We start from the raw sequence: 25,032 nt of genomic DNA, 5'->3' as shown, positions 1-25,032 counted from the left end.
CGATAACATTAATTCTGCAAGCTCAGGCCTGAGGCGAACAAGGGCTATTCACGGGGAGGCGCTAGATCTTGGAGATTATACCAGTTGACAGAATAGTTCAGGAGATTAATGACTTTCTCAAATAGACAACTGACACTAATTAAACTATAAACATCAGATTCTCTGATGTCGGGGCGACAAAATGATATAACTTCAGGCGCGATCAGAAACTCATGGATACCCCCACGGACGACATAAAATACGCCACTCTAGCTGGCAAACTCGACACTCACTTACTTGACACGTTCTACTAACGATAAGGACAGTTGAAGCATTCTACCCCACTCACAATGGATCTTGAATGTTCCAACTGTAAACAGACATATCTAAGTTGACTCAAAACAAAGGTGTTCTCTCTCACACTCACATTCATTTTATAGAGAGGTTGGTTTCAGTAAGTCAGAGAAAATGGGATAACGGAGGACTGAGGTGTCTTGAAGTGATGAGAAAACGGACTCCTCAGATGGAGGACTCAAACGAAAGCCGAGTTACATGTTTTGTGGGCTATTGAGCGTAATATGAATCATTTGATTTTGCGCTAACTTTGATGTAAGACTGCATTATATTGTGATACACTAAGAAATCCTCAATGCATTTAGTAAACACATCCATAATAGAAAATAGGCGCTAAATAACAATAACAATGAACACCCGCAATGTTTATTTGTTTTAGTGAGTTAATTGGTTACTTTATAAATAGCGCAGCAGCCTGTAATTTTTTTTAATTACAAATGTGTGTTGATGAGGGTCACTGGTTGTGATAGTCTGTCACAGTTCAGATCAGAGAGTTAATATTCTCAAAGTAGTTCTGTGTGGCCTTAGAGTTGTTGTTAGAAGTGAGTATATATATATATATATATATATATATATATATATATATATATATATATATATATATATATAGGAATATACTGACTCCCCCCCTATGTAACATATGTCATGCTATTGTTTTTACGAGGATTAGCCCACAACGGAGCCTGGGGTGGGAAAAGGGCAAAATATAAAATAAATTGCACCATTCATTTATACTTATTTACTAACGACACTAAGAAAATGACAGTGCTTCTGTAAGTAACTTAATCTTCAATAAATACTGTTATATATACTTGTGACACTTGCCAGATGCTTCTGGTGTTATTGTACAGGGGTACCTAGTGAAAGTAATAGGATCCCGCTTCCTCTATCAAGGAATAAATATTGAAATTGAAAAAAAAAACAAATTAAATACTGTATATTATATCTTTTGTAAATTTTTGCGTTTATTTCTTCTTGTAGTAAGTTTGTTGGTAGATATAGCTGTAAGGGTTTGCTAGCCGTGCAGGAAAGCAGATTCCGTTGGCACAGATTGGCACGGTGTTGAATCTGATGGGAACACGAGCGTTGTTTATAATAGGCGAGTCACCCCCTGCACCAACCCCCGCAGTGTCCGCGTTCTCTGTGACTTGAGCGGCAGGGTTCTTGATGGTAGACTCGTCTCGGATGCTGACGATGTTGGAAGATGTCGAACCTGACCAGCACTCAGATATGTAATCGCCAAGATTGCGGTCCTTACACTTATTCTGATAAGCAACCCTGTAGAGATAGATACAGTATTAGTTAATGTAAAGAAGTAAATCAATTGCTGAAAGCCAAGACACAAAATTATCGAAAACCACATTATGTATCATCATACATTCATAAAATTAGTTAACATATTTTCTTAGGGTCTTTCTTGATAAAACAACTCGAACTTTGAATTATCATAGTTAGTTTATTAAAGAATATTTTGGTAACAATAGCTTTTTGCGTAGATTCTCTCATCTACGACTGGCCGGGTGGTCAATTCCTCTTCCCTCCCTCCCTCCCTTCTCCCTGCACTAACCAGGCAGTAAGTCCTGTTCCCCTGCCCTTCCATCTCTCCGTGTCCTTGATAATCTTCTTGATGCAGTTGAGGTCATCAGTCAGGTCAGCGTCCAGCAGATCTTAAGAGAGTCGTACGGCAATGATAATAATAATAAAGGTTTCCCCTTCAAGGAAAATTAAATAAATATATAAATAAAATATAAGGTTTTACAATGTTCATACTATTTACTAATATTATTTGTTATTACACACACGCACACACACACACACACACACACTCTCTCTCTCTCTCTCACCTGTACATGCCATCTTGCAGACGTTCTTGCCCTTCTTGTTGTCATCCTTGCACCAGTACTTGTTGTTCAGTTGAAAGAGACCATAGTCATAACTGCCGTCCCAATTAATGGTGTTTATTGCCTCTGTGTTGAAGGTTGACTCAAACTCCGCGATGCACACCCCTGTCGTGGTAAGTGTGGGCGTGGGAGGGAAGAAGTATGGGCGTGAAATGGTGGGAGAGGAGAGAAGTATGGAGGATATGGATGAAGGAGAAGTGTGGAGGGGTGAGAGAGGAGAGAAGAATGGAAGTGGGTGGGTGGGAGAGAAGTGTGAAGGAGTGGGTGGGAAAGAAGTGGGTGGGTGGGAGAGAAGTGTGAAGGAGGGTGGAGGGAGCAAGCAATGTTGAGAAAGATGCAGGGTGTGGTTGGGGGAGGTGGTGTAGTGGTGTGGTTGGAGAGGCGATGGTGGTGTGTTGGAGAGGTGATGTGCAGTGGTGTGTGTTGGGAGGTGGTAGTGGGTGTGTTGGGGAGGTGGTGGTGTGCTGGGGGAGGCAGGGAAGTGGAGAGGAAGGGATGGAGTGGTTGAGAGGCATGCACGGTGTTGGGGGACAGCAGTGGTGTGCTGGGGAGGCAGGTGTGTTGGGGAGGTGGTGCAGTGGTGTGTTGGGGAGGAGGTGCAGTGGTGGCGGGAGGTGGGGGCGGTGTTAAGAGTTGTAGCGGAGAAACAAGAAATGGTGTAGAAAAATAGGAAAAATAATAGAAAAGATCAAAGAAAATAAAAATGATGAAAAAAGGAAATAGGAAAATGAAAAAAAAAAAGAAAAAAAATTATAAAATAGACTTCACCTTAACATAAGAGAAACAAACATAATCTATCCAGTAACCAAAATAAATTACACAAAACCTTTGTAACCTTAAAATAGCCCTTCTGTGTGTGAGGTAACCACTTATCCAATGTAACAGCCGACTTTCTATGTCCATTTTGGCAATTTCGTAATACATAAGTTGGCTGTTGGCAATATCAAATCCAGCTTTTCGGTCAATAAATATGGTGTATCTGTGCCTTTCATCCCCATGCGCAGGAATGTGGTGATATAATTATGTACACTTTTACCATGAGTGAAGCCATTTATGTTAGGAGACATGTGTTCTCTCATTCTGTATTAGAGTCAGCCAAGAACAATCCTCTCAGAGGTTTTGCAAATGCAGCTGTTTAGCGATATGGGGCGAAAGGCATCAGGCTGTCCTAGTTTTGGTATTGGTACAACAATATTGTTGGTTCATGATTGGGTAGTTGGTATTCAGCAAGACTCATATTGAACAATGCTAATAATAGATCCCCCTGTACACGCCTAAGTTGTCTAATGATATTGTACGTGACACCGTCCTCACCAAGGGTGGTGGAGCTACATATTTGCCCAGCATACAGTTAATAAGATTACTTTTCTCTACAGACTTCGCATCAAGGAGTTCCCGAGTTCAAGTTGGTGACATGTCATGGCTAGAAACATGAACCCACTTTGTTATTAGCTCATTCGATTTTTGTAGCGGGTTTGGCTGGGAGACAAGCCGACTGTTTTTACCTCGTGTTTGTCTTTCCAGGCTTTGGTAATGTGAGTATGTTGTGGATGGTGGAGGTACGGGCGGGGAATGATGGGAAGAAAATCATCACTTAACACACCAGGCGAGATAAAATGTTGGGAAATTTACACATCCTCTTTTACACCTCACGACACATCCTGACTCTCACATCCTTCCCACATCCTATCTATTTATAGAAGCCAAAGGTTTCCTCTGTGTTGTAACAAGAAGCGAGAAGAGCGACGGGAACTGTGGTTATCACGAGCTTTGTGTGAGGCAATGCAATGTTTTTCTTGGTGTATTTTAAGGAGTCCTAAATGTCAGCTCCGGGTCTGTATGCTTCCGTTTGTTGGTTTGTCTAATGTTAGTGATTTTGTTGCTGTTAATGTGGTGGTGGTGGTGGTATTGGTTGTAGTTGTGGTGTTGGAGGTTGTGATGGTGGTAGTAGTAGTTATTGTGCTGGTAGTTGGGATGTTGGTAGTTGTGATGGTTGTTGTTGATGGTGGTAGGTGTGATGGTGGTAGCAGTTGTGGTTGTGGTAGTGGTAGGAGTGGTGATGGTAGTAGTTGTAATTGTGGTGGCGGTAGTACTTGTGGTGTAGGTAGTTGTGGTGGTGGTGGTAGTTATTGTGGTGGTGGTAGTAGTTGTGATGGTAGTAGTCGATGGTGGTAGTTGTGATGGTAGTAGTCGATGGTGGTAGTTGTGATGGTGGTAGTTGTACACATGCTATGCTATATACAGGAATAACAACAATTTATCTCTCACTTCACCTTTACGTATTTTTGTCTAATTATCATCATCATCATCATCATCATCATAATCATCATCATCATTTATTATTTCTAATTGATTTGTGGCTGATTATAATTAATGGTTGATCTTACACACACACACACACCAAGAAACACGGACCACACAGGCATACAACACGTACAGTTCTTGATGTCGTCTCGGGACATGTTGTGTTTGTTCTCCAAGACGGTGGCCAGCTCACACTTTTCGAAGCGCTTGGCCATGGACACACTTACTGCCGCTGTCACCACCACCACCGCCGCCACCAGCATTCTGTAAGGGAGATATAATGAGTGAGTGAGAGACAGACAGACAGACAGACAGCTAAGTATCCCGCAGTAGTCCTGATCAGGTAGTAAACTGTCTCTACCTAACACGAATACACAGCAGCAATCTCTCTCTCTCTCTCATCACTTTTATCCATGTCTCCTCTTCCTGTCCTTCCTTCCCCTCCTTACTTCTTCACCCTCCTCCTATTTCACATTTCTCTTCCTTCAACCTCCTCTTCCTTTACTTCCCTCACACTCATCCCTCTTCCTTCTCCACCACACTCCCTTCCTTAACCTTCCTCCTCCTCCACACCCATCACTCCTGACCCTTCCACACTCCTCCCTCCCACCTCCACACCCTCCTCTCTCTCGCCTCCACACCACCATCACCCACGGGTCTCCTACATAAACCTGTTAATCGCATACGAAAAAAAAAAGACATTAACACGAACTATACAAACTTACAAAGAGACATACTCCCTTAACTACCCAATCGTTCCTTAACTATCCTACTACCATATCCCTAACTATCGTATCTATAGAAGTTAATGTACGGTAGATCCAGTTAAATTCAACATTATCTACCAGTTAACCTTGAGATCCCGGCAACAGCTTAGTACTTTTTTGTGCAATATAACTACTATACAGGTAATGTTTGTTTTTGTCATCTTGGGGTTAAAAATATACTTACTTTGATTGACAACAGGTGTGTGTTTGTGTGTGTGTGTGTGTGGCGTCACTATCACAACACCAGCCGCATCGCCATTGGTAACTGTGTGTCCTAAATTACTTACCTGCACACCTCCCTGTAGTTCACTGAACCTTCTCCCTCTCTCTCTCTCTCTCCACCAATTAATCTTCTCTCTTAATCTTCAATCTATATATCAATCTTCCTCTTTACTTATTTATCTATCGACCTTCCACTCTCAATCCATCCATCTATCTAACCCATATCTATCTATTCCTTCATCTATCTATCTAACGCATATCTATCTATCTCATCTATTTATCTATCACTCTATTAATAGCTCTCCGGACGTGTTCTCTGTTCCTGGGTCAACAAGGCCAGGGGGAAAGGTCAACAGCTTTCAGACGAACATGAAATAGGGGGCTGACCTTACCCTGACGTCACACAATATTTACCACCACAAAAAAAAAAAAAAAAAAAATAACAATAATAATAAATAAAATCAAAATCACGTAAACACAAACTCGATAATATTCTCTAATTTTGTCATATTAATAAAGAGATGTAAATTTTATGCTCCCGTATCCCCTGTGTTATGTTTTGATTCTGGAAATAATTGGCCACGTTCACCTTGGTAAATCAGATTCAGGGCCTCGTTCAGTTTTATGGGCCCATAAGAGAGCCATTTAGAGTGAGGTAGTCTGAAGGATTTTATGCCACCTGTTTCAAGGGATTTATTTATTTATTGATTTATTTTTGTAATAGATATAAACTAGGGATCAGAAGGGTGACGTTCATGATTAATTATGTAAGTTGGCTGAGTTATCGCATTGAAAGGTTTTAAGTTGTCGTATACATTTGTCTATGTTATCGCACTCAAAGGTTAAGCTATCATACCTAAGGGGTTAATACTATTGCAAGGATATAAGTTATCGTACACAAAAAGGTTGTTATCGTACTCAAAATGGTTAAATTATGGTACCTTTAACTACACGTAAATATCGCCAGTACTGCACATTTTCGGTAATAAGATTCTTCTTCTTATCTCCGATCAGGTAATCAAATATGGCGACCAGACTAGACATATAAATACTAAACTGGTCCACCAAGTATCGTTCACCTCTGTACAGGTTAAACAGGCTGCAACCGATCTATAACGGGTCTTGGGTTTGTTGACATTTTTCTGGTTTAAATCACCTGTTGCACCACATGGAGATTAGCCTCCTCCCCCCCCTCTCCCTCCATCTTATTTCACCTGGGGAAGGATTAGGTTATGGTATGTTGTTAATATGAATAGCTTCCATGGATGATGGCATAGGAGCTGTGGCGTCAAGCTAGGTCAAACCACACCCTCCCAGGTATAGAGGGATGAAGCAGACAGACAGACAGACAGAGGTAGACAGGTTTAAAACGACATTAGGTAGAACACAGACAAAGAGAAGCGGAGAGAATTGAGGTAACAACGGCTGGTTTAATATTAAACAAAGGAAAAAAAATTGCAAAAAACTTAAAACTTGAGAATGTAGACGAGGTGTGACCGAGGCGAGATGTACTGTATGTGTGGCCTGACAGAGCCGGTGTTACTATGATGATTGATGGTGAGGGTTATAATAATTAACCAACCCACCCTCCTACATCACCAACCCACCCTCCTACATCACCAACCCACCCTCCTACATCACCAACCCACCCTCCTACATCACCAACCCACCCTCCTACATCACCAACCCACCCTCCTACATCGCCAACCCACCTTGCTACTTCACCAGCCATCTCACCTTCTCCCGCATAACCAACAGCACCTGAGGTATAGTGGTCAACTCTTAACACCTCGGCTGATCAGAATGAATGGACAAAAAAGATGACGAGACAGAGAGAAGGAAGTTTGGGGGGTGACCTCTGTTGACCAGGAGGGGGGGGAGAGGAGGAGGAAGAGAGGTGGATGGGAGGAAGAGAGGGAGAGAGGAGGAGGGAAGAGAGGGATGGAAGGAAGAGGGGGGGAGGGGAGGAGGGGAGAGGTGGGGAGGAGGGAAGAGAGGGGGGGGATGAAGGGTTAAGGAAGTGGAAGGGAAGGTAGGTGTGAGGAGAGGAAGGCTATGGGAGGGGAGAAGGAAGGAATGAAAGGGGGAAAGGGATAGGAAGGGTCGATGGTGTAGAGGAAGGGAGGGTAGGGGAGTGGAAAGAAAAGGGATAGGAGGTGAAAAGGAGGGAATGGAAGGGGAAGAGCGATAGAAGGGGTGGATGATGGAGAGAAAGGAAGGGTAAAGGATGGAAAAAGGGAGAGGTGAGGAAGTGGGAGATATGGGGTACGTATCCTTGTATTATAATTGTACCAAAGAAAAAAAAAAGACAATTCCATCGCAGGCGAAGAGGCAGGCTATCGTTTCGTCTGGCGTAGTGCTCCACGTAGAACAAAGCCAGACGCTGTTTTGAGTGCCCGTGGCGACGTTGTTTCTTCCAAAATGCGTAGGGAGGTATGGGGGGACAGAGGGTGGGTAGGGGTGAGGGTCGTGGAAGAGGAGGAGGAAGGAGGGGGAGGAGGGGTAGAAGAGGAGGGGGTAGAGGAGGAAGGAGAGGGAGGAGGGGTAGAAGAGGAGGGGGTAGAGGAGGAAGGAGAGGGAAGAGGGGTAGAAGAGGAGGGGGTAGAGGAAGAGGGGAGGTGGTAGACGTTACCAAGGTTGCAAGGTGTCTGGTCAGTAGTGCTGGTAGAGGTGTTGCTACGTACTGTTATCGTCTCACATGCAACTATACTTCATCTCTTCCCGTTTGTTTATTACTATTGTGTATTATATAACAGGCCCAAAGTCATGATATGTTCCTAGTTACCTGGTTTATCACTGACTTAATGCAGCAAGTCCAAATCCGTCTCTTATCTCTCGCATGTTGCTGGGTAGCTTACCTCTCCTCCTGCTTCAAGTTCACTACTTTATGTTGTATACTGTCTTATGCAACAAATCCGTGTCTTTGTTACACTTTTGCTTGGTCCTGCAATAATTTCACCTCCCTACATTGCAGATTAATCGCGTTTTGGTCTTTTTGGTCTTATGCAGCAAGTCAGTCTCTCTGTTGCACCCTCCTTTATGCACGGTGTTTTGATGACTGGCTCTATGCATATTCGCATCCAGGTGATTCACGACCAGCGATTTTACGATACCTGATTCATAGTTCCGAAGCCAGGAAGATAAAATTATGGCGGTAAGTCGGTAAGCCAAACCTAATCATCAGGGTGAATAACGTGTAATTCACTCTTCCTTATAAAATATTCCAATCACTGTCGTCTCCAATCTTTATCATGAACGACACAGCCACAAAAATTCAATCAACCACTGTCCTCATAGCCAATCATCACACGCTTTACCAATCCTCCAAGATCAGCCCTTCTCTCTTCTCACAGTCACTCACCTCTTCCCCTTACAGTCACTCCTCTCCTTCCCCTCAAAGTCACTCGCCTCCTCCCCTCAGTCACTAATCACCTTCCGCACAGTCACTCATCTCCTCCCCCTTACAGTCACCACTCACCTCCCCACTCCTCACAGCCACTCACCTCCCCACTCCTCACAGCTTCTCACTCCTTACAACTACTCACCTCATCTTGCAGTGTGTATGAATGAGTAGAGTTAGAGTACGTTGCCTTCAGAAACGTCTTTACGCCACCACGTCCTCTGGCCAAGTGAGATGCGGAACACCACGACCCCGGCCTTATATACTCACCCTGGAGGCTTGGGTAGATGTATTTTTTATATCCCAGGATGAATAACGGATTGAGTTAAGTCTCTACTGTGAGTACATATTTTCTCTTCATATACAGGGAAAGAATATATGAACTTAGGAACCTTTGTGAATTAGGATTTTTTTTTTAAACTTAGTATATAATCTGAAGTTAGGTTTCACTTGGTCTGTCAGGTTGTGTTAGTTATGTGTATTGACGAGGTGGGAAGTTTTCGAGGTCGTTGTCCATCCTAGGAGACAAAATCACATGTTTCCTGGAGTTTGGGAGGATTTGGCTAGTGTGTGTGGAAGCCTCGTCTGTGTAAACCAAACTTGTTTATATGTTTAGTTATTTTTTTCTCTATCGTTACTTTTTATTATTGTTTCATATTACTGTATGATTTTGTACTTTTATTTATTATTTTTTTATGTTTACTTTCCTCTTGCTTTGATCACAGGTAGATTACACGTTGCTGAGTCCTGCAAAAAGCTAACCGAAACTAACAAATCCTAATCTTACCAAACGTATCCTAACCTAATTTAATCTAATCTAACCTAACTTAACACATCCTAACCTAACTTAACCTTTTAGAGGACAGAACTTTCTCTCAGCTGATTAAAATCGTCTGGTGTTAGAATACAATACCTAAGGGCCACTCTGTCCTCTAACACTGGGTTCTCAACTTTTTTCTCACCAGGTATCCTCTGAGTTATCCGACCATCGACCCGTACCACCATTACTGAGACACTGAATATAGAATGGTACTACATTAACACTAATTCAATATAGAATGACAGTGTTAAAACATATTTGGTACTTGGAGAGAAGCAACTTTCTGTATTGTAAATAGAACATTAAATTTATATCACCTCATGAATTAAATCTGGTGATAATAGTATATTCTATATTGGTTTTCTCCAGCCCTCAATGTACCCCCTGGAAACCCTCCTAGGTACCCCTGGGGCTTCGCGAACCCCAGTTTGAGTCTAAAGGGTTAATTCCCCTGAGGTAGTAGTAGGATGTCTAATCACCATGTGAAATAAGCTGTGGTCTATATCTTCTTTTTTCATTACGATCGTGGTATGACTCGTGAGGCGTAAGTGGAGGAGGAGGAGGCGCCGTGTGAGGCGTAGGAGGAGGAGGCAATGCCGTGTGAAGTGTATTGGTTTCCTCCACGTAGCAATAATGTTATCCCCATTTATCACTCCCAAGTTACACAATTACCAGTATGATTAAGTCTCCTAATTCCCCAAAGTCTCCCAATTGAACTGCGTCAACACCCGATTTACTATACTTATGAAGAACCCATCCTAGACAACTTAACCAAAGGTGGGCGTCTGGGCCATAACACTGAGAGAGTTTACATAGTAACTAGGATAACTATCAGGAATATTCGACTAATACAAAGACTTTACAGTGCAAGTAGTGATCACTGAATCGCGAGGGTCGTGTTTAAGGACACCGGAGTTTCCAAAATCTGATTCTGTTGAAATAACCCGTAGAGAACCAACATCACGTGTGTATGTATACTGATACGATAAAGGGGAAATTGTGTATATTAATATCGCTCAGAATCTCTAGTTTGTGGAAAATTGTCTTTGGTTTGGTGGGACAGGACAATGTAAACTATTAACTACGCATTTTGTCGACGGTGAGTATCGGTTACAACCTGGAGAGTCCCAGTGCCTCACCCCCTGGGACCCCACACCTCACCTCTCCTCAGACCTCACGCACGCACCAGCCGCCCGGGTAGAGGAAGATAATGCTTAGCAACGGTGCTAATAGACGCGATATTTCTGGATTTTAGCCCTTGGTTTAATGCTCCCGGACACAGATAAAAGTAATTATTTATATTTTTACTGCTCAAGTGTCGTCTGTCAATTACGTAGGAAAGTTCGGACTCTCACGACGTGGTTCCGTCGCCTGGCAGACTTGTTGACATCCACATACAGATCGCTCTGCCGTCACTGCTTGTCTTTCACTAACAACGTATCGGAATGCATGAAGTTACTGTGTTATGTTACATGACCTTGAAAGTATCAAAATGATAGTCTTTATATCGAAGTTTTTATTGTGTCCATGCTCCGTCATCCTTGGCTGCCAGGAAGATACAAATAGTCTGTGAGAGTGTATGTTTGTATGTGTGTGTATGCTAATGTATACAGTATGTATATATATATATATATATATATATATATATATATATATATATATATATATATATATATATATATATATATATATATATATATATATATATATATATATATGTGTGTGTGTGTGTGCGTGTGTGTGTGTTTATACGTAAAGGCGTGCGGATCAGTTTGTCCGAGTCTGCTCAAGGTCAGGGGTCAGAACTCTTAAAGGAAAAAGAATCTCGTGAACCAGGCAGAAGACTCAATGATGGAAGGAATGACGCAAAACACCGCCACTTGTGTTTCTTCTTAAGAAACGAAGCAAATTGTGATAACAAGAATATTTTATTAATCATAAGTGTTTAAACTCGAAAAAATTTTTATTACCTAAAATATATGTTAAGGTCGCAGTCACGAGCCAGTACTGCACTCTGGGAAATTTCTTACCCAGTACAGTACCTAGTGGAACGTTCAGGGTGCACCGTCCCTCACGTTCTTGTGACTCCTGGAGACGGAATGGTGGAAGGGATCCGGTGTAAACAAAATGAGTAAAACAAAAAGTCGGTTTTACCAAAGCTCTTGTCGACTGTTGTGACTAAATGAAAGTTTCCTATAACACACACACAAAAAAACGCCTGAGATATCGCCTGGACAACCAACCAACCGAGACCTGAAATAAAAGGAGTAACCACCGAGTACCTTCTGGAGCTTCACCTGGAGACGGGGTAGTGGAGGACGGGTTAAAGGGGTGACGTACAATTACGTGATCAGTGTAACCAAAAATAGCTCGAGGAATTGCCTCTTACCATACTGTTTTCCCAGCCTGACACAGGAAACACGTCAATTGTGTACTTAAGGAGTGAATGTCTAAAACGTTTCATAGTGTTTGGTTTTCTTGGGACGGTGAAGAGGGAGATAAAATGTACTTAAGTGTTTATATATATATATATATATATTTATATAATATTGTTCAAAATAACAAGTTTGTCTGTGTGTTTGTCGCTTTGACCTTATTTTTTCCTGGCTTGACACAGGAAAGACGTTGTTCATACACTACAGTATGTTTTCGGAATGTGGTGTCATGGTTTTTTTTTTCCAAGAAGTGAAACGTTCCGATGTTCTTTGTGCTTCAAGTACATTCAGTTTTTAATGATGTGTCAGTTTGTGTGAGTGATTTATGTATTTGGTGAGTCGAATTAGATGTTTAGAAGGAAATATTGAGAAGATGAAGTCGGAAGGAAGGACAATCAAGAAGAAGAGGAGGAGGAGGAGGAGGAGGAGGGGGAGAGGGAGAGGGAGGAGCCAGAAGAAACACAATAAAAGAAGAAAGGAAAAAGAGAGGAAGAGTTGATAGGAAGTAAAAAGAGGAAGAAGGAAAAAATGATAATGAAGGGAATATATAATAAAATGCAAAACGAAAGACGGAAGAGATAATGAAGATGGAGTCCACCCGAGTGTGTGTGTGTGTGTGTGTGTGTGTGTGTGTGTGTGTGTGTGTGTGTGTGTGTGTGTGTGTGTGTGTGTGTGTGTGTGTGTAGAGGGGACAACAACTCTGCCTCCTCATCACACGCCCTGTAACACAATATTAACCCCTATGATCTCTTACATATGGGTTATTGTAGCAGTTAAGAGAGATACATTACATGGAAGGATTGACAATAAACGCGAGAAAGCACGTCATACAAGGCGGGTCGGGGTGGGTTGTGGTGGGTTGAGTCATACAAGGCGGGGTGGGTTGGGGTGGGTCGAATCATACAACTCTCCCGGGATAGTGTGATGAAGGTGCTACTGCATGGAAGACACTAATTTATTCAGGACTCGTAAACAAGGTATGATAACACTTGGTGACCGTGTGACGAGGATGTTAATATGTCAGGTATGTTTGTTTGTCTGGTCGGGTATATGCATTGTCTGATCCTCTTGTAAAGGTCGAAGTCGTATTATCAACTATAATTGGAAAGCAAAACCAGCTGAAGATTTCTCTGGAGTTCACCAAGATGTACTGTGCACCACGCGGGTAGAGTCGTCGTTAGTCACACACACACACTTATCAATATCTCTGAGACAGTCGTTTGGGCACCATTGCTAAATATTGGTCTATATCCGTATTATTTCATGCTTTATGGATTGTCGAGGTGACACTGTCAGTACCCCCGTGCAGTCGCCAGGGCGGGGAGGAGGAGTCAGTCCCCGCAACCATCTGCATAACTGTACACGTGTAGGAAAATAAGCAACCTATAACTCACCCGGGCAGTAGTCCAGCAAGACCTTATACGGAGGGGCGACAAATGCGAACTTGAAAGATTCTCTACCGTATGATAGGGTCTCTGAGGGGCGTCCGTCCCTCCCCATGAGGGAGCTCCTGGTTCATTTTGCCACTGTGATAGGCAAGAGTGAGGCATACTTTTAGGTATAAGGCGTTCACCACGAGGACCAAGTGTGTACGTCATTATATAAAGGCAACATCGTCACTAGTAACACTTGTGGATATGGCAAAATCCTTCCTTGAATCACTGAATGTGGTGGTGTTGATTTATTCTCAGGGAAATGTTTTTGGTTTGATGGAGCAGATGTGGCAATGAAACAACGACCAGCTTGACGATGTACAGTATCTAGTTAATGGTTCAGGCTTCGTCACCTCACCAAGTACTGTTGCAGACGACCAGTGATTGAGTGTGTGTGACACCTTCTGGTACACTCGCAGTTTATTCATATTTAAACAAGTAAAGATTCAAGTATAAGTATAATTATGGTAACACTCTTTAGGATGGCGGTACCTTTAACGTGTTTATCAATAGTGTTCCCTCGACCCAACTCACGTGTCACCTGGTGAGACACGTGTGGTGACCTTGTTAACTGTTGTTGTTGTTGTGGGTTTACCTGAGGGATGTGGCAGGAGTCCTTGTGATGGGTTGCCACGCTCACTGTTCTTCTGACCTTTTGTAGATGTTTTTGTTGTGTTTACCTACAGGTGTTCATGTGCTTAGTTTTGTTGAATATGTTTTGCTTGTTAGGTAAATTCAGTAGCGTTCACTAGGTTAATTTTTCCCCTCACACAACTGTAAAAATGAATAGTATCTTTTGTCATTAATGTTTTGAAGTTATTCTCGCCTCGGTTCTTTTTACTTTTTACTTTTATCCTCTTCGCCACTGATCGGCTTGTTAGCCGCTTGGGCGATCGGTCACGACTCTTTTCCTTTATATTCTTCACCAAAAGGTCGGCTCGCTAGCCGCCCGGGCGATCGGTCACGTCTCTGTCACGCACTGTTGGCAAATACTGGGCATGCACCGGCTCCTGAATGTACCTGAACCCGCTCCAGTGTTGGTCAAGTCTTCTCTTGAAAGAGCTCACACTCGGTGCCGTCACAACACTTTCTGGTAGATTGTTCCAAGAGTTTACAACCCTCACTCCGAAAAAGTTTGCCCTCACGGTTTTCCGGACTTGCGGCTTCTTCAATCTTGAGCTGTGACCCCTTGTGGGGCGAGCGTCCGCCAGCTCCAAGTAAGGACACTCAACTGAGTAGTGCCCCCTGAGATGCTTATAAACCTCAACTAGGTCCCCCCTTGCCCGTCTGTAGTATAAGCTAGGCAAGTTCAGGCGCTCCAATCTCGCAGGGTAGCTGAGATGCCGAAGTGCAGGCACCAGCTTGGTGGCCCTCCTTTGAACATTTTCAACCAACTGACAGTCCCTAGCATATCTCGGGGACCAGATGGGGTGACAGTACTCCAGATGGGGAAGCACTTCACTCCTGAAGATCGTCACGAGGGACGGACCGTCTAGATATCTGAACGACCTTCTTATAAGACCCAATAATTTATTTGCCTGATTTACCTTCTTCTCACAATGGCCCGAGAACTTCAGCTCATTGTCAACATACACACCTAGGTCCTTCTCACACACAGTCTCAACTAGTACATTTTCTTCATCCCGTTGGGACATATGGTACGCCTCCTTACCGTTGGTACGCCCCAGGTGCATCCTCTTACACTTCGTGACATTGAATCTCAGCAGCCATTCCTTCGACCATTCCTGGAGCCCACAGAGGTCCTTCTGCAGCTCTTCACAGTCCGCTTGGTTCTTAATTTCCCGAAATAACTTGGCGTCATCGGCAAACATTTGTATGGAGGAGTGTACAACGTCAGGCATATCATTTATGAAACAAACAAACAACAGCGGGCCCAATACACTACCCTGCGGTACCCCACTTGTTACAGGTACAGATGACGATTTCGTGCCATTAATCACCACACATTGCTTGCGGTCATGTAGAAAGTCTTCTATCCACCCTTCAACTGACTCGTTATTTGTTACTATACGCGATAAACTATTGTGTAAAGTGGAGGAGTTGAAATATATAAAATATAGTGCTGGGAGTGTCGACTGCTGGGTGTGTCGACAACTCTGTGTGTGTGTGTCGACTGCTGGGTGTGTCGACAACTCTGCGTGTGTGTGTGTGTCGACTGCTGGGTGTGTCGACAACTCTGTGTGTGTGTCGACTGCTGGGTATCGACAACTCTGCGTGTGTGTGTGTCGACTGCTGGGTTTGTCGACAACTCTGTGTGTGTGTCGACTGCTGGGTGTGTCGACAACTCTGCGTGTGTGTGTGTCGACTGCTGGGTGTGTCGACAACTCTGTGTGTGTGTCGACTGCTGTGTGTGTGTTATCTGCTGGGTGTGTAAGCCGCTGGGTGAACTTACTGTAACTAAATATAAACTCTTCTACTGAAAATACATACTTCAGCTCATACAGTTACCGGAGTTCATGAGACAACAACATGAATGAGTTTATGGACATTGACATGGATGATAGTATTTAACCTCGCTGGAGAGAAATTCTACAGTCATGCATCGAGTTTACAGTTAACTCTGGGGTCTGAGTTAACGTCTATTTAGTGAACAAATCAGTAAATCCGTTACTTTGGCTGCCGCGACCCCACAAGTCAGTTTACACAATGGCAGGACTTAATGTGGATGGGTCAACAACATAAACAAGACACCGGAAAGTAGGAAATTTTTGCTTAAGATATCAAAAGTTTCTTCACCCGATTATAATTTCCATAAACGAGTTATTCATCATGTGATTCTTGTTTTTGTAGATAAGTTGATATCAGGGTGGGGCAAGGCAAGGTAGGGTAAGACAGGGTAGGGCAGGGTGGGGCAAGGCGTGGCAGGACAGGGTGGGGTAAGGCAGGGCAGGATAGGGTGGGGTAAGGCATGGTAGGGCAGAGTGGAACAAGGAATAGGAGGACAGGATGGGACAAGACTTGGCATCATAGGATTGGGCAGGGCAGGGCAGGGCATGGCAGGGTGGGGTGGGGTAAGGCAGGGTAAGGCAAGGCATATAACACAAGATATTATACTGTTAACACAAGTAATGTCAATAATTAGTGCTCGTGTGTGTAATAAGGTCAATACAATCGTATTTTCTAATATATGTCTTTCTAAGTATTTTTATCTTGATCGTTATTCTTTACCAAGTGTTGACGAGGTATGTTGAGGCCGTTGTCCAGGTGGATTATTATGCGAGTCACACGGTGTGGAGGCAGGTCAGTGGCCTCTCTCTGCCACACCCACCTCCATCCCCACTAACTTGTTCTTCCAGTTTGCCATATGTGGGCATCATCAGACGTGTGTGAGGAGGGTGCATAAAGTCGCCACAACAACCAGGGTCGGGGCGGCCTCGAGTAAATATTCTACACGTCTACGTATGTCACTGACTTGAATTAACCATTTAACATTTTTTATTTATTTTTTATTTATTTTTTATTTTTTTGTGCTTCGCTTCGTTACACATTTACCATATTAACCATTTTGTCTCTGTTGTTGTTATTGTCCTCGGCAGTATGGTAGAAATTATGTAAAATTCAAACACCTTTCTCAGTGCTTGAACTACGTGAGGTGACTGACGGAATATCTTGACAGGAAAATAATACTGGGAGTTGAAAGGGTTGAGGGGGGTATTGGGAGGGGATAATCAAGGACTCCGAGGTTTCTGTCGAGCCCAGAGGTGTTCCCGGGGCCACCAGGTATAAATAAACGCCAAGCAAGGGCGGCAACTCTTGTAAAACATTTGGACATACAACACAAACCAACAAATCTAAGTTAACGTGTACAAAAAATAAGGTGGTTGGCCTAAGTGAGGTTACAATATAGTGTGTTTAGTTCAGGTTGGTGTGTTTCTGTCATAACCAAATTATAAGTTTAAATTTGTTACGATCCCGTAGTAAAGTTAAAACCAATAGTGAATAAGTATATAGTTACAAAACAGTATTTACTGAAAATGTCGGAGTGTTTGTGTTAGTTTCTCCATAAAAAATCAGAGACAGAGCTTAGTTCGTTTTCTTTGAACAGCAGTAACAGAAAATAAGCATTTTCTCGCAGCTGATCATGAGAGAAAATTGTAGTCAGCCAATGGTTATCACCACACTGTTAAGCAGGGAGGTGTTATTACCCGGGTTGAAATCTCCCTTTGTGGGAAAATTTCTGCATTCTAGAGGGGAATTTTTATGCAGTGTAACACCAAATGAGAAGGGCGAAATTCGTCTGAACATTTGCTCAGAATGATGAGAATCTTTCCTCTTGTCTGCGTTAGAGGTCTGCATAACATCTCTTATAAGAGTTTGTAACGATGCTTGAACTGTGAGGTGTGGTGTTAGCGCTTGTCCCTTGTCTGAACTGTACAAGTTTGTGTCCTGGTCGGCTTGTGTGCTCGTCCTGTGACTCACGCAGAATACCCCCCCCCCCCACATTTGTACGGGACTATAGAAAGACCTGGCAGTACCACAGTCCACAGACCCCCGCAAGGTGGATAGCCCACCTGCTATCAAATCTCCCTCTTTATTTCCCACTTCCTAACTTTCACCTTCCTCCTACACCGTCTTCCACCTTCCTGAGCAAATGGCTCTCATCTCTCCATCCCATCATCATCATCAGTCCACAGCCGCTCTTTGGTTTGAACTATGGATAGTTTGGGTTCTACGGCATAAGGGAAGGGGTTTATTTTATTCGAATTAGGAGGAGGAAATGTTCTCAGCGGAAGATGGAAAAGGTTAAGAACCGTTGCTGTAAAGACGTGATCCAAGTAAATACAATGCTCAGGTTTTATTTTTAACAACAAGCTTACAGATAGTGGTAGTGTTGTATGACCCCGTGGACTGTAAGAGACAGAGATCTGGTAATTATGTTGGAAAATAAACACCATTAGTCGTTAGTGAAGATTTCAGATGGTATCACTCCTCTCTCTCTCACTCCCTCTCTCTCTCACTCCTCTCTCTCTCTCTCCTCTCTCTCTATCTCTCTCACTCCCTCTCTCACTCCCTCCCTCACTCCCTCTCTCTCTCACTCCCTCTCTCTCTCTCTCTCTCTCTCACTCTCTCCCTCACTCTCTCACTCCCCTCTCTTTCTCTCTCTCTCCTCCTCTCTCTCTCACTCCCCTCTCTCTCACTCCCTCTCTCTCTCACTCCCCCTCTCTCACTCCTCTCTCTCTCTCACTCCTCTCTCTCTCACTCCCTCTCTCTCTCATTCCCTCTCTCTCGTTACCATGGAACAGTTCACACGTGAATATACAATACTGATTTAAGTCAACATTATCTCTTAATACATTTTCTAACTAAATTTCATTATAGTCAAATAGTTAAGACGTTGTACTGAAGGGATTAACTCGTCATGCTCAGTGGGTTAATTGACTGTACTCACAACTCATAAGGTTTACATCTCATCTAAGAGGTTAATACGAATACCAAGAGTCTTGAAAGAGAGTAACAGATTAAAAACAAATAGTGGAGTAGATACTGGAGAGGGTTCTTATAATAGATGTGTCCCGGAGTACTTAAATAAAACTTAAGGACTAAAGTAAAGTTTGTGTGTTATGGTGTTTCAGACGTAATCCAAGATAATTACGATGCATTATTGTCATTATCTTTCAAAACTCAGTCAGGAGTTATAGCAGGAACTAAGCGTTATATAAGCTAACTAGTTACTCGGTACCTGAAATATTTATTAGTATTTGTGATGTTTACTATGACAATATGACATTATTTTGACTCCCCTGTCAGGTCCCTAGATCAACCAATTGAATCATAACGCTGTACTCGTAATGGCTATTAATTAGTATGAACAAAGTGTGGAAAGTTGTAAATACACATCGGTTGCTATTAGAGATTACTACACAGAAAACTAAGTTAAATGTCATTATTAACTGCTATTACCCCTTTACCACCTCAAGTGTAAAGTGAGACACAAGTTTATCCTGGAATAAATTCAAAAGTTCATGTGAGAGAAAACGAAAAATTGTCTTTACCGTAAACTTTTATAATATATGGGAGTGCGTCTTTCTTTTAACGGATCTAAACGAAAGTGACGCAGTGTAACAAGGAATCCGTGGATAATGTAAAAGTGGGGACATTAGGGAGTTGAAAGGGACTGAAGCTGGGACTGACAGCGCCAATCACTGTAATTCAGGAATATCGTCCTCAAAGACGTGTTTAATTCTTGAAAATACCCGGTGAAATAAATATATCACTACACGTACCAAAGACGCTAACAATAGATACCTCGTGATGAGTCGGAGTCATTGGAATGTGTCGCCGCCGTCTCACCTATCTGATTTACCCAGACTGTTTCACCTACGACGACAATTTAGTATTTATTACACGACTGTAATTTAAACACCACACAGTGTAAGGTCAATCTGAATACAGACGTTACATTTTAACTACTGTAACTATAGGTTATTATAATGTATCACTGCACCTTAACTACTAAATAGGTAGATTAGGAAATACATTAATCGCCATCAATTATAAGTTACGAGAAAACCAATTGTTAATTATTCCAAGACACATTGTGTAGTATTCCTCTTGCTGAGAACTTATAGCGTAATTTTTGTTGATGTAAAATATGAAGGAAAACATCTCTGACTGGCAATATCTTTCTTTAACTACATTAACTCACAACACACATAAATAAATGCCTCATTATGGAGGGTACTGTGTAGGTAGCTGCCGATGATGTAGCTATGTGTCAGCGAGAACAGTGTGAGGATATGAATATAATACACAATGATTATAATGCATTGAATTTTTAATTACTTCAAAATAAATAAATAAATAAAATTAAATAGAGATTTGTCTTTACATTTATACACCTATATCTATCGTACAAATATTTTACTTTCACAAACACATACATACAAAATAAATTAATTATATATAATGAGACCAAAAGAGAACTATCTCTCATAATTTGTTAATGTTGTCGGAATATTGTAATTACTAACCTTGATCGGCCTTAAAGACTTTCCTTGGTCAAGCGCAGTAATAACACCATAACAACAACTCAAAATGGTTAAAAGTCACAATTTAATATATCTATTATACTCTCCACTCCAACCAGGACCATCCTCCTGCAGGTGGCAGTGAGGGTGACCGTTGGATAGTGTTGCTAGGGTCTCTCATAACTTCATTATCCAGGCCTCCTGCAGGTGGTAGTGAGGGCGACCTTTGTATTGTGTTGTGAGAGGCGTTGCCAGGGTCTCTAAATGCTTCATTATCCAGGGGAAGCTCTCCTAGTGTTTTCTCTGACGCAGTGATCTCCGCGTCACTCAGTCTGCTGCTGTAACACCCACTTGCCTCTTGCTCCTTCGGGCACCAACCTCTTAATGAATGACCTTCTGACGTTACTAGCTTGATGTTCAGTATAGCCTGACTAACGTTGTCTGAGGCAACAGCTGACTCAAAGTTCTCTGTACCAATAACAGCAGTAGTTTTACCCGTGGCTTCTGGAGTCAAGTTCCAGCAAGCTGACTTTACCCATTTGTCAGCAGAACTAATGTCGGCGGTTTTATGAGGTAAACTCAAGCTAATTATTGTCTCCAAAGTTGGGTTTTCTTTGAGGGAGGGAAGTTGGAGGGTCGAAAAGTTGCGATACTTGGTGACGCGTCTCCCTCCTGGACCGCTGAGAGTTCGAGCAACAGACTTGAGGGTGATGGACGAATGCTTCTTGAAGATGCCATAGAGGCCTTTGTCAGGTTTCTTGGAGCCCACCTCCAGATCCTCAGCGCTGTACGACGACGTCTGGCGCAATAGTTCCACCAGACTGTACAGAGAAGGAACAAAACCAGTTCATAAACAACATTTGCCATCAGAAGCTGTGACAGTTTTCAGTATATTTCAGTATATTTTGAACAAGATAAATGAACTGCAAATGTGACTTACATGAAGGCGATCATGATGATGACGTTGAGACTGGCACCAAAGAAGAACTGGGCAGCGGGGAAGGTGTCGACGGTGTTGTAGTAGAGGGGTGAGTAGGCTGCGTAGCCCACCATCGGCATGAGGCCGTTGAGGGCCGCCATCACGGCGTTGATACGACCTGACCAACAACATCAATACCAATTAAAGACCAGAAATAAGAAGTACATAATTGATAATTTACACAATCATTGGTGTTTATATCAGTGTTATGATATTTAAACAAAATAATTACGAAGACAATCTACAAAAAAAAATTTATATAAGGAACCTTGCATAAGTATTTTGTTCAGGCTAGTGGTGAAACAGTGTATAACTATAGTTCTACAGTTCATGAATAGCTCTCATTGAAATTAACATAATTGACCATCAGAATGAGAATAAACTAATGTGCTCACCTTTCTCGTGGCTGGTGACAAGTTTGGTGGACATAGATTTGAAGGCGATGACCATTGCGTTGGAGATGACGCCTGCAGGCGGCCCCAGCCACATGAGGAAACTCTGGGAAGGTCCGCTCACCAGCCCGTAGCACACGTACTCACTGATCATAGACACAGTCCCCAACACCACCAGTGACGCGTCCGTGAACGACAACAGCCGCGTCAGGAACGGCACCAGGAACAGCGAGCCTGAAAATATTTACCACATGAGACTACCGGCTAATGGACGCCTATTAAAGATTGTATATACAGCTTAATGACCACTAATGGGTGTACCTTGTTCTGGCCACACTGTTGACCAACTGTGTGATTAGTGCTGAAGGTGATGTGTTTGACCTGTCATTAATATATGTATGGACGTGGATGTGAACAACGTCAGTATAATTATATACTGGGCCAGAGGGTGTCAGGATAGTGATCCCATGACCTGGACTTGTATCTGATGGAGAAATTCCCTTCCCTTCCCATGTAACGTGAGCCCTAAACTATTCTAATGTTGATGTAATAACAACAAGGTAGGCCAGCAGGGTGTGACTTACCGAGGGCAGCCAGCAGGTTGCGGTATGAGATCCAGTAGCCGTAGTCGGTGGCCTCCCAGTGCAGGGCGCGACGCACAAACATGTACATGAAGAACCCTGCGGGAACACAAACCACAAGGGCTTTAGTGTGATCGAAACTCTAATTTCTTCACCGATATAAGTCAAACTAACAATGTATACTAAATATGGCCAAGTGACATTGTATCATAGGAACTTTAAAGAGAAGACAGAAATTAAGACAGACGGTTACCTCTAGCCATACGACGAATCATGTTGCCCATGATGACAACCATAAGGAGACAACGGGCGTTACCCTCACGCTTCCTGAACGCCGTCTTGAAGGACTCCACCACGCGTCGCCAGTTGAAGAAGTCGGTGAACATGGTGGTGACTTTCGTGTCCTTCTTTTCTAAGGTGGGCTCGTCCTTAAAGGAGCCCTGGGCCTGCAGAGCCTTCTTGGCGAAGGGTCCGTGGCTCTCTTTGATGAAGACGAAGACGTAAGCGACGGCGGCGATGTAGGCGAGCAGCACGAGGCCCAGAGCCAGGTCATAGCCGCTGTACTTAATGATAAGAGCGCCAATCAATGTTCCCAAAGGACCTCCCAAAAACCACACGGAGTTGGCGGTGCTGATACGTGATGTTCGCTGATTCTCATGACAAATATCGCTGATGTAGCTGATGGTGGAGGAGAGGAGGCCGGCGTTGGCTCCTCCCAGGGCCTCCAAGAGTGTCACCAGGTAGAGCACCTCCACGGGCCAGCTGGTCTGCCAGTTGACCAACAGGTAACCCCCGGCATACAACACATGACCCACCAACGTCATCAGGAGAGGAATCTGTCCAAAGTCACGTTGTTAGAATGTTAAACAAGAAAATGTGAATATTTATCAGTATGAAATATGGATTAGCAGTTAACTTGATAATTCTTAAGGTATTTTTGATGGTGTTATATGACAAAATTGCTCGGATTCCTATTTTTATTTTGTTAGTATTTCAAACGTAAAAGATATAATTCATTTTATGATACCAAATGCCATCTTTTTTTATGAAATGTGATGCCAGGATTGAGAACGTCCCTTACTCACCTTACGTCCGTATTTATCACTCCAGGCGCCCATGAAGAGCACGAAGATGAGAGGCAGCACCGACATGATGATGCTGTTGTAGAAAGCAAAGAGGGAGAACTCTCGCTGGACGAGCACACTTTGCTCCGGGTGGGCTGACAGGTTGGCACACACCTGAGAGGACACACAGTTACTCCTCACCTCCTCAACCAGTCTATACTGACAGTGTACTCATGATAAACTCTTCATAATCCATCACAAATTTTACCTACAATGCCTGTTGAACTTTAGAGCTATATTTACTAACAAGTGCTCATGTTTGTATATTGTTAATCTCATAACTTTGGTTTGGTGATGAAACTAAACTATGCTGTTTATCAAGTCTTCCTGACACAAGTTAGAAAAGTTACCTCCGGTGACAGCCCCAAGTTGACGGAGCATATCTTGTTCATCTGGACGTTCTCGATAAAGAGGAGCATGGCCTCCTTGCACGCTCCGTCGAGGAGCATGACAGGTTCTACGGTAATGGTCCGCAGGGCGGCCATCAGTCCTCCCGCCACCATCCTGCTGGGGAGTTGTACCTCACGACTGATAACTCACAATGTTCCTCCTCCAATACAAATGTTGTATCGAGGTTCACCGAGTCACTGCTGAAGACAAAGTTTTCTAAGTCACTTCAATATTTGTGTTCAAGTCTACAAGTTCACTTTACTTGCCAATGAACAAGTCTTCTGGGTCCTTCGAGAGCGACCCTTCAAGTAAGACGCGTGGTGAGTCTTGAAGTGTTGTGGTGCAGATGTTTCCTCGAGATCTTATACTTGTCTGGTGACCGTTTGGCTGAGGGGGAACACCCCGTTGCTCGCTGTGGCCCGCGTGCTGACGTAAGAGTGCCTGAGAGGGTAAACTTGTTTATATCCGTTAAACTTATCTTTTTATAGTTATGTTGATTTTGTCTCTCCACAAATATAATGAATAACATATACAAGTGAAGGGCGTCAAACAGTTGAATTTCTTATTATACTTTCCACACCACCTTACTTTAGCCTTCCTGGCGCCTGAGTGTACCAGAGAGACGCATTCTCTCGTTGATATGGAAAACTTAACAAAAATATTCATCCAGTATGTAGTATGTGGTAGAACGATAATGCTTTAGAAAATAAATCCCATAACTGGAAAAACGGAACTGAGAACAATGCATCAGTATGTTATTCTCGCTGTTACTTCCTAGAGGATGATGTGACGGAGAGACGTCTCCTCGTGAGTTACGTTACTAAAGTGATTTATTTTTACTTATATTTCAGTGACTTTCTCTACCATGGATGAGATAGAGAGAGAGAGAGCCAGGTCTCCCTCACCACGTGCTTGACACCCACATGTGAGTGTAAGCGCATCCCTTGAGCACGTGAATATCA

General features: G+C 43.0%; 2 protein-coding genes across 2 annotated transcripts; both read right to left on the bottom strand.

The window, feature by feature from the left end:
• Window positions 1–1,057: 1,057 nt before the first annotated feature.
• Window positions 1,058–9,161, bottom strand: LOC121872128 (lysozyme C-like). Its single transcript, XM_042374800.1, has 5 exons — window positions 9,073–9,161; window positions 4,672–4,802; window positions 2,178–2,339; window positions 1,901–2,000; window positions 1,058–1,611 (listed from the first exon to the last, which is right to left on the bottom strand). Exons 1-5 carry the CDS (start codon window positions 9,075–9,077, stop codon window positions 1,299–1,301), a joined length of 711 nt encoding a protein of 236 aa, XP_042230734.1. The 5' UTR covers window positions 9,078–9,161; the 3' UTR covers window positions 1,058–1,298.
• Window positions 9,162–20,480: 11,319 nt separating this feature from the next.
• On the bottom strand, window positions 20,481–24,389 carry LOC121872122 (solute carrier family 46 member 3-like). The gene is made up of 7 exons (XM_042374795.1): window positions 24,031–24,389; window positions 23,642–23,794; window positions 22,810–23,392; window positions 22,560–22,655; window positions 21,979–22,209; window positions 21,545–21,701; window positions 20,481–21,425 (listed from the first exon to the last, which is right to left on the bottom strand). Exons 1-7 carry the CDS (start codon window positions 24,181–24,183, stop codon window positions 20,702–20,704), a joined length of 2,097 nt encoding a protein of 698 aa, XP_042230729.1. The 5' UTR covers window positions 24,184–24,389; the 3' UTR covers window positions 20,481–20,701.
• Window positions 24,390–25,032: the final 643 nt, after the last annotated feature.

Source organism: Homarus americanus, unplaced genomic scaffold, assembly GCF_018991925.1.
Source record: "Homarus americanus isolate GMGI-L3 unplaced genomic scaffold, GMGI_Hamer_2.0 scaffold60095, whole genome shotgun sequence".
In the NCBI taxonomy this organism is placed as follows: domain Eukaryota; kingdom Metazoa; phylum Arthropoda; class Malacostraca; order Decapoda; family Nephropidae; genus Homarus; species Homarus americanus.
This window is presented reverse-complemented; position numbering and strand designations above follow the sequence as displayed.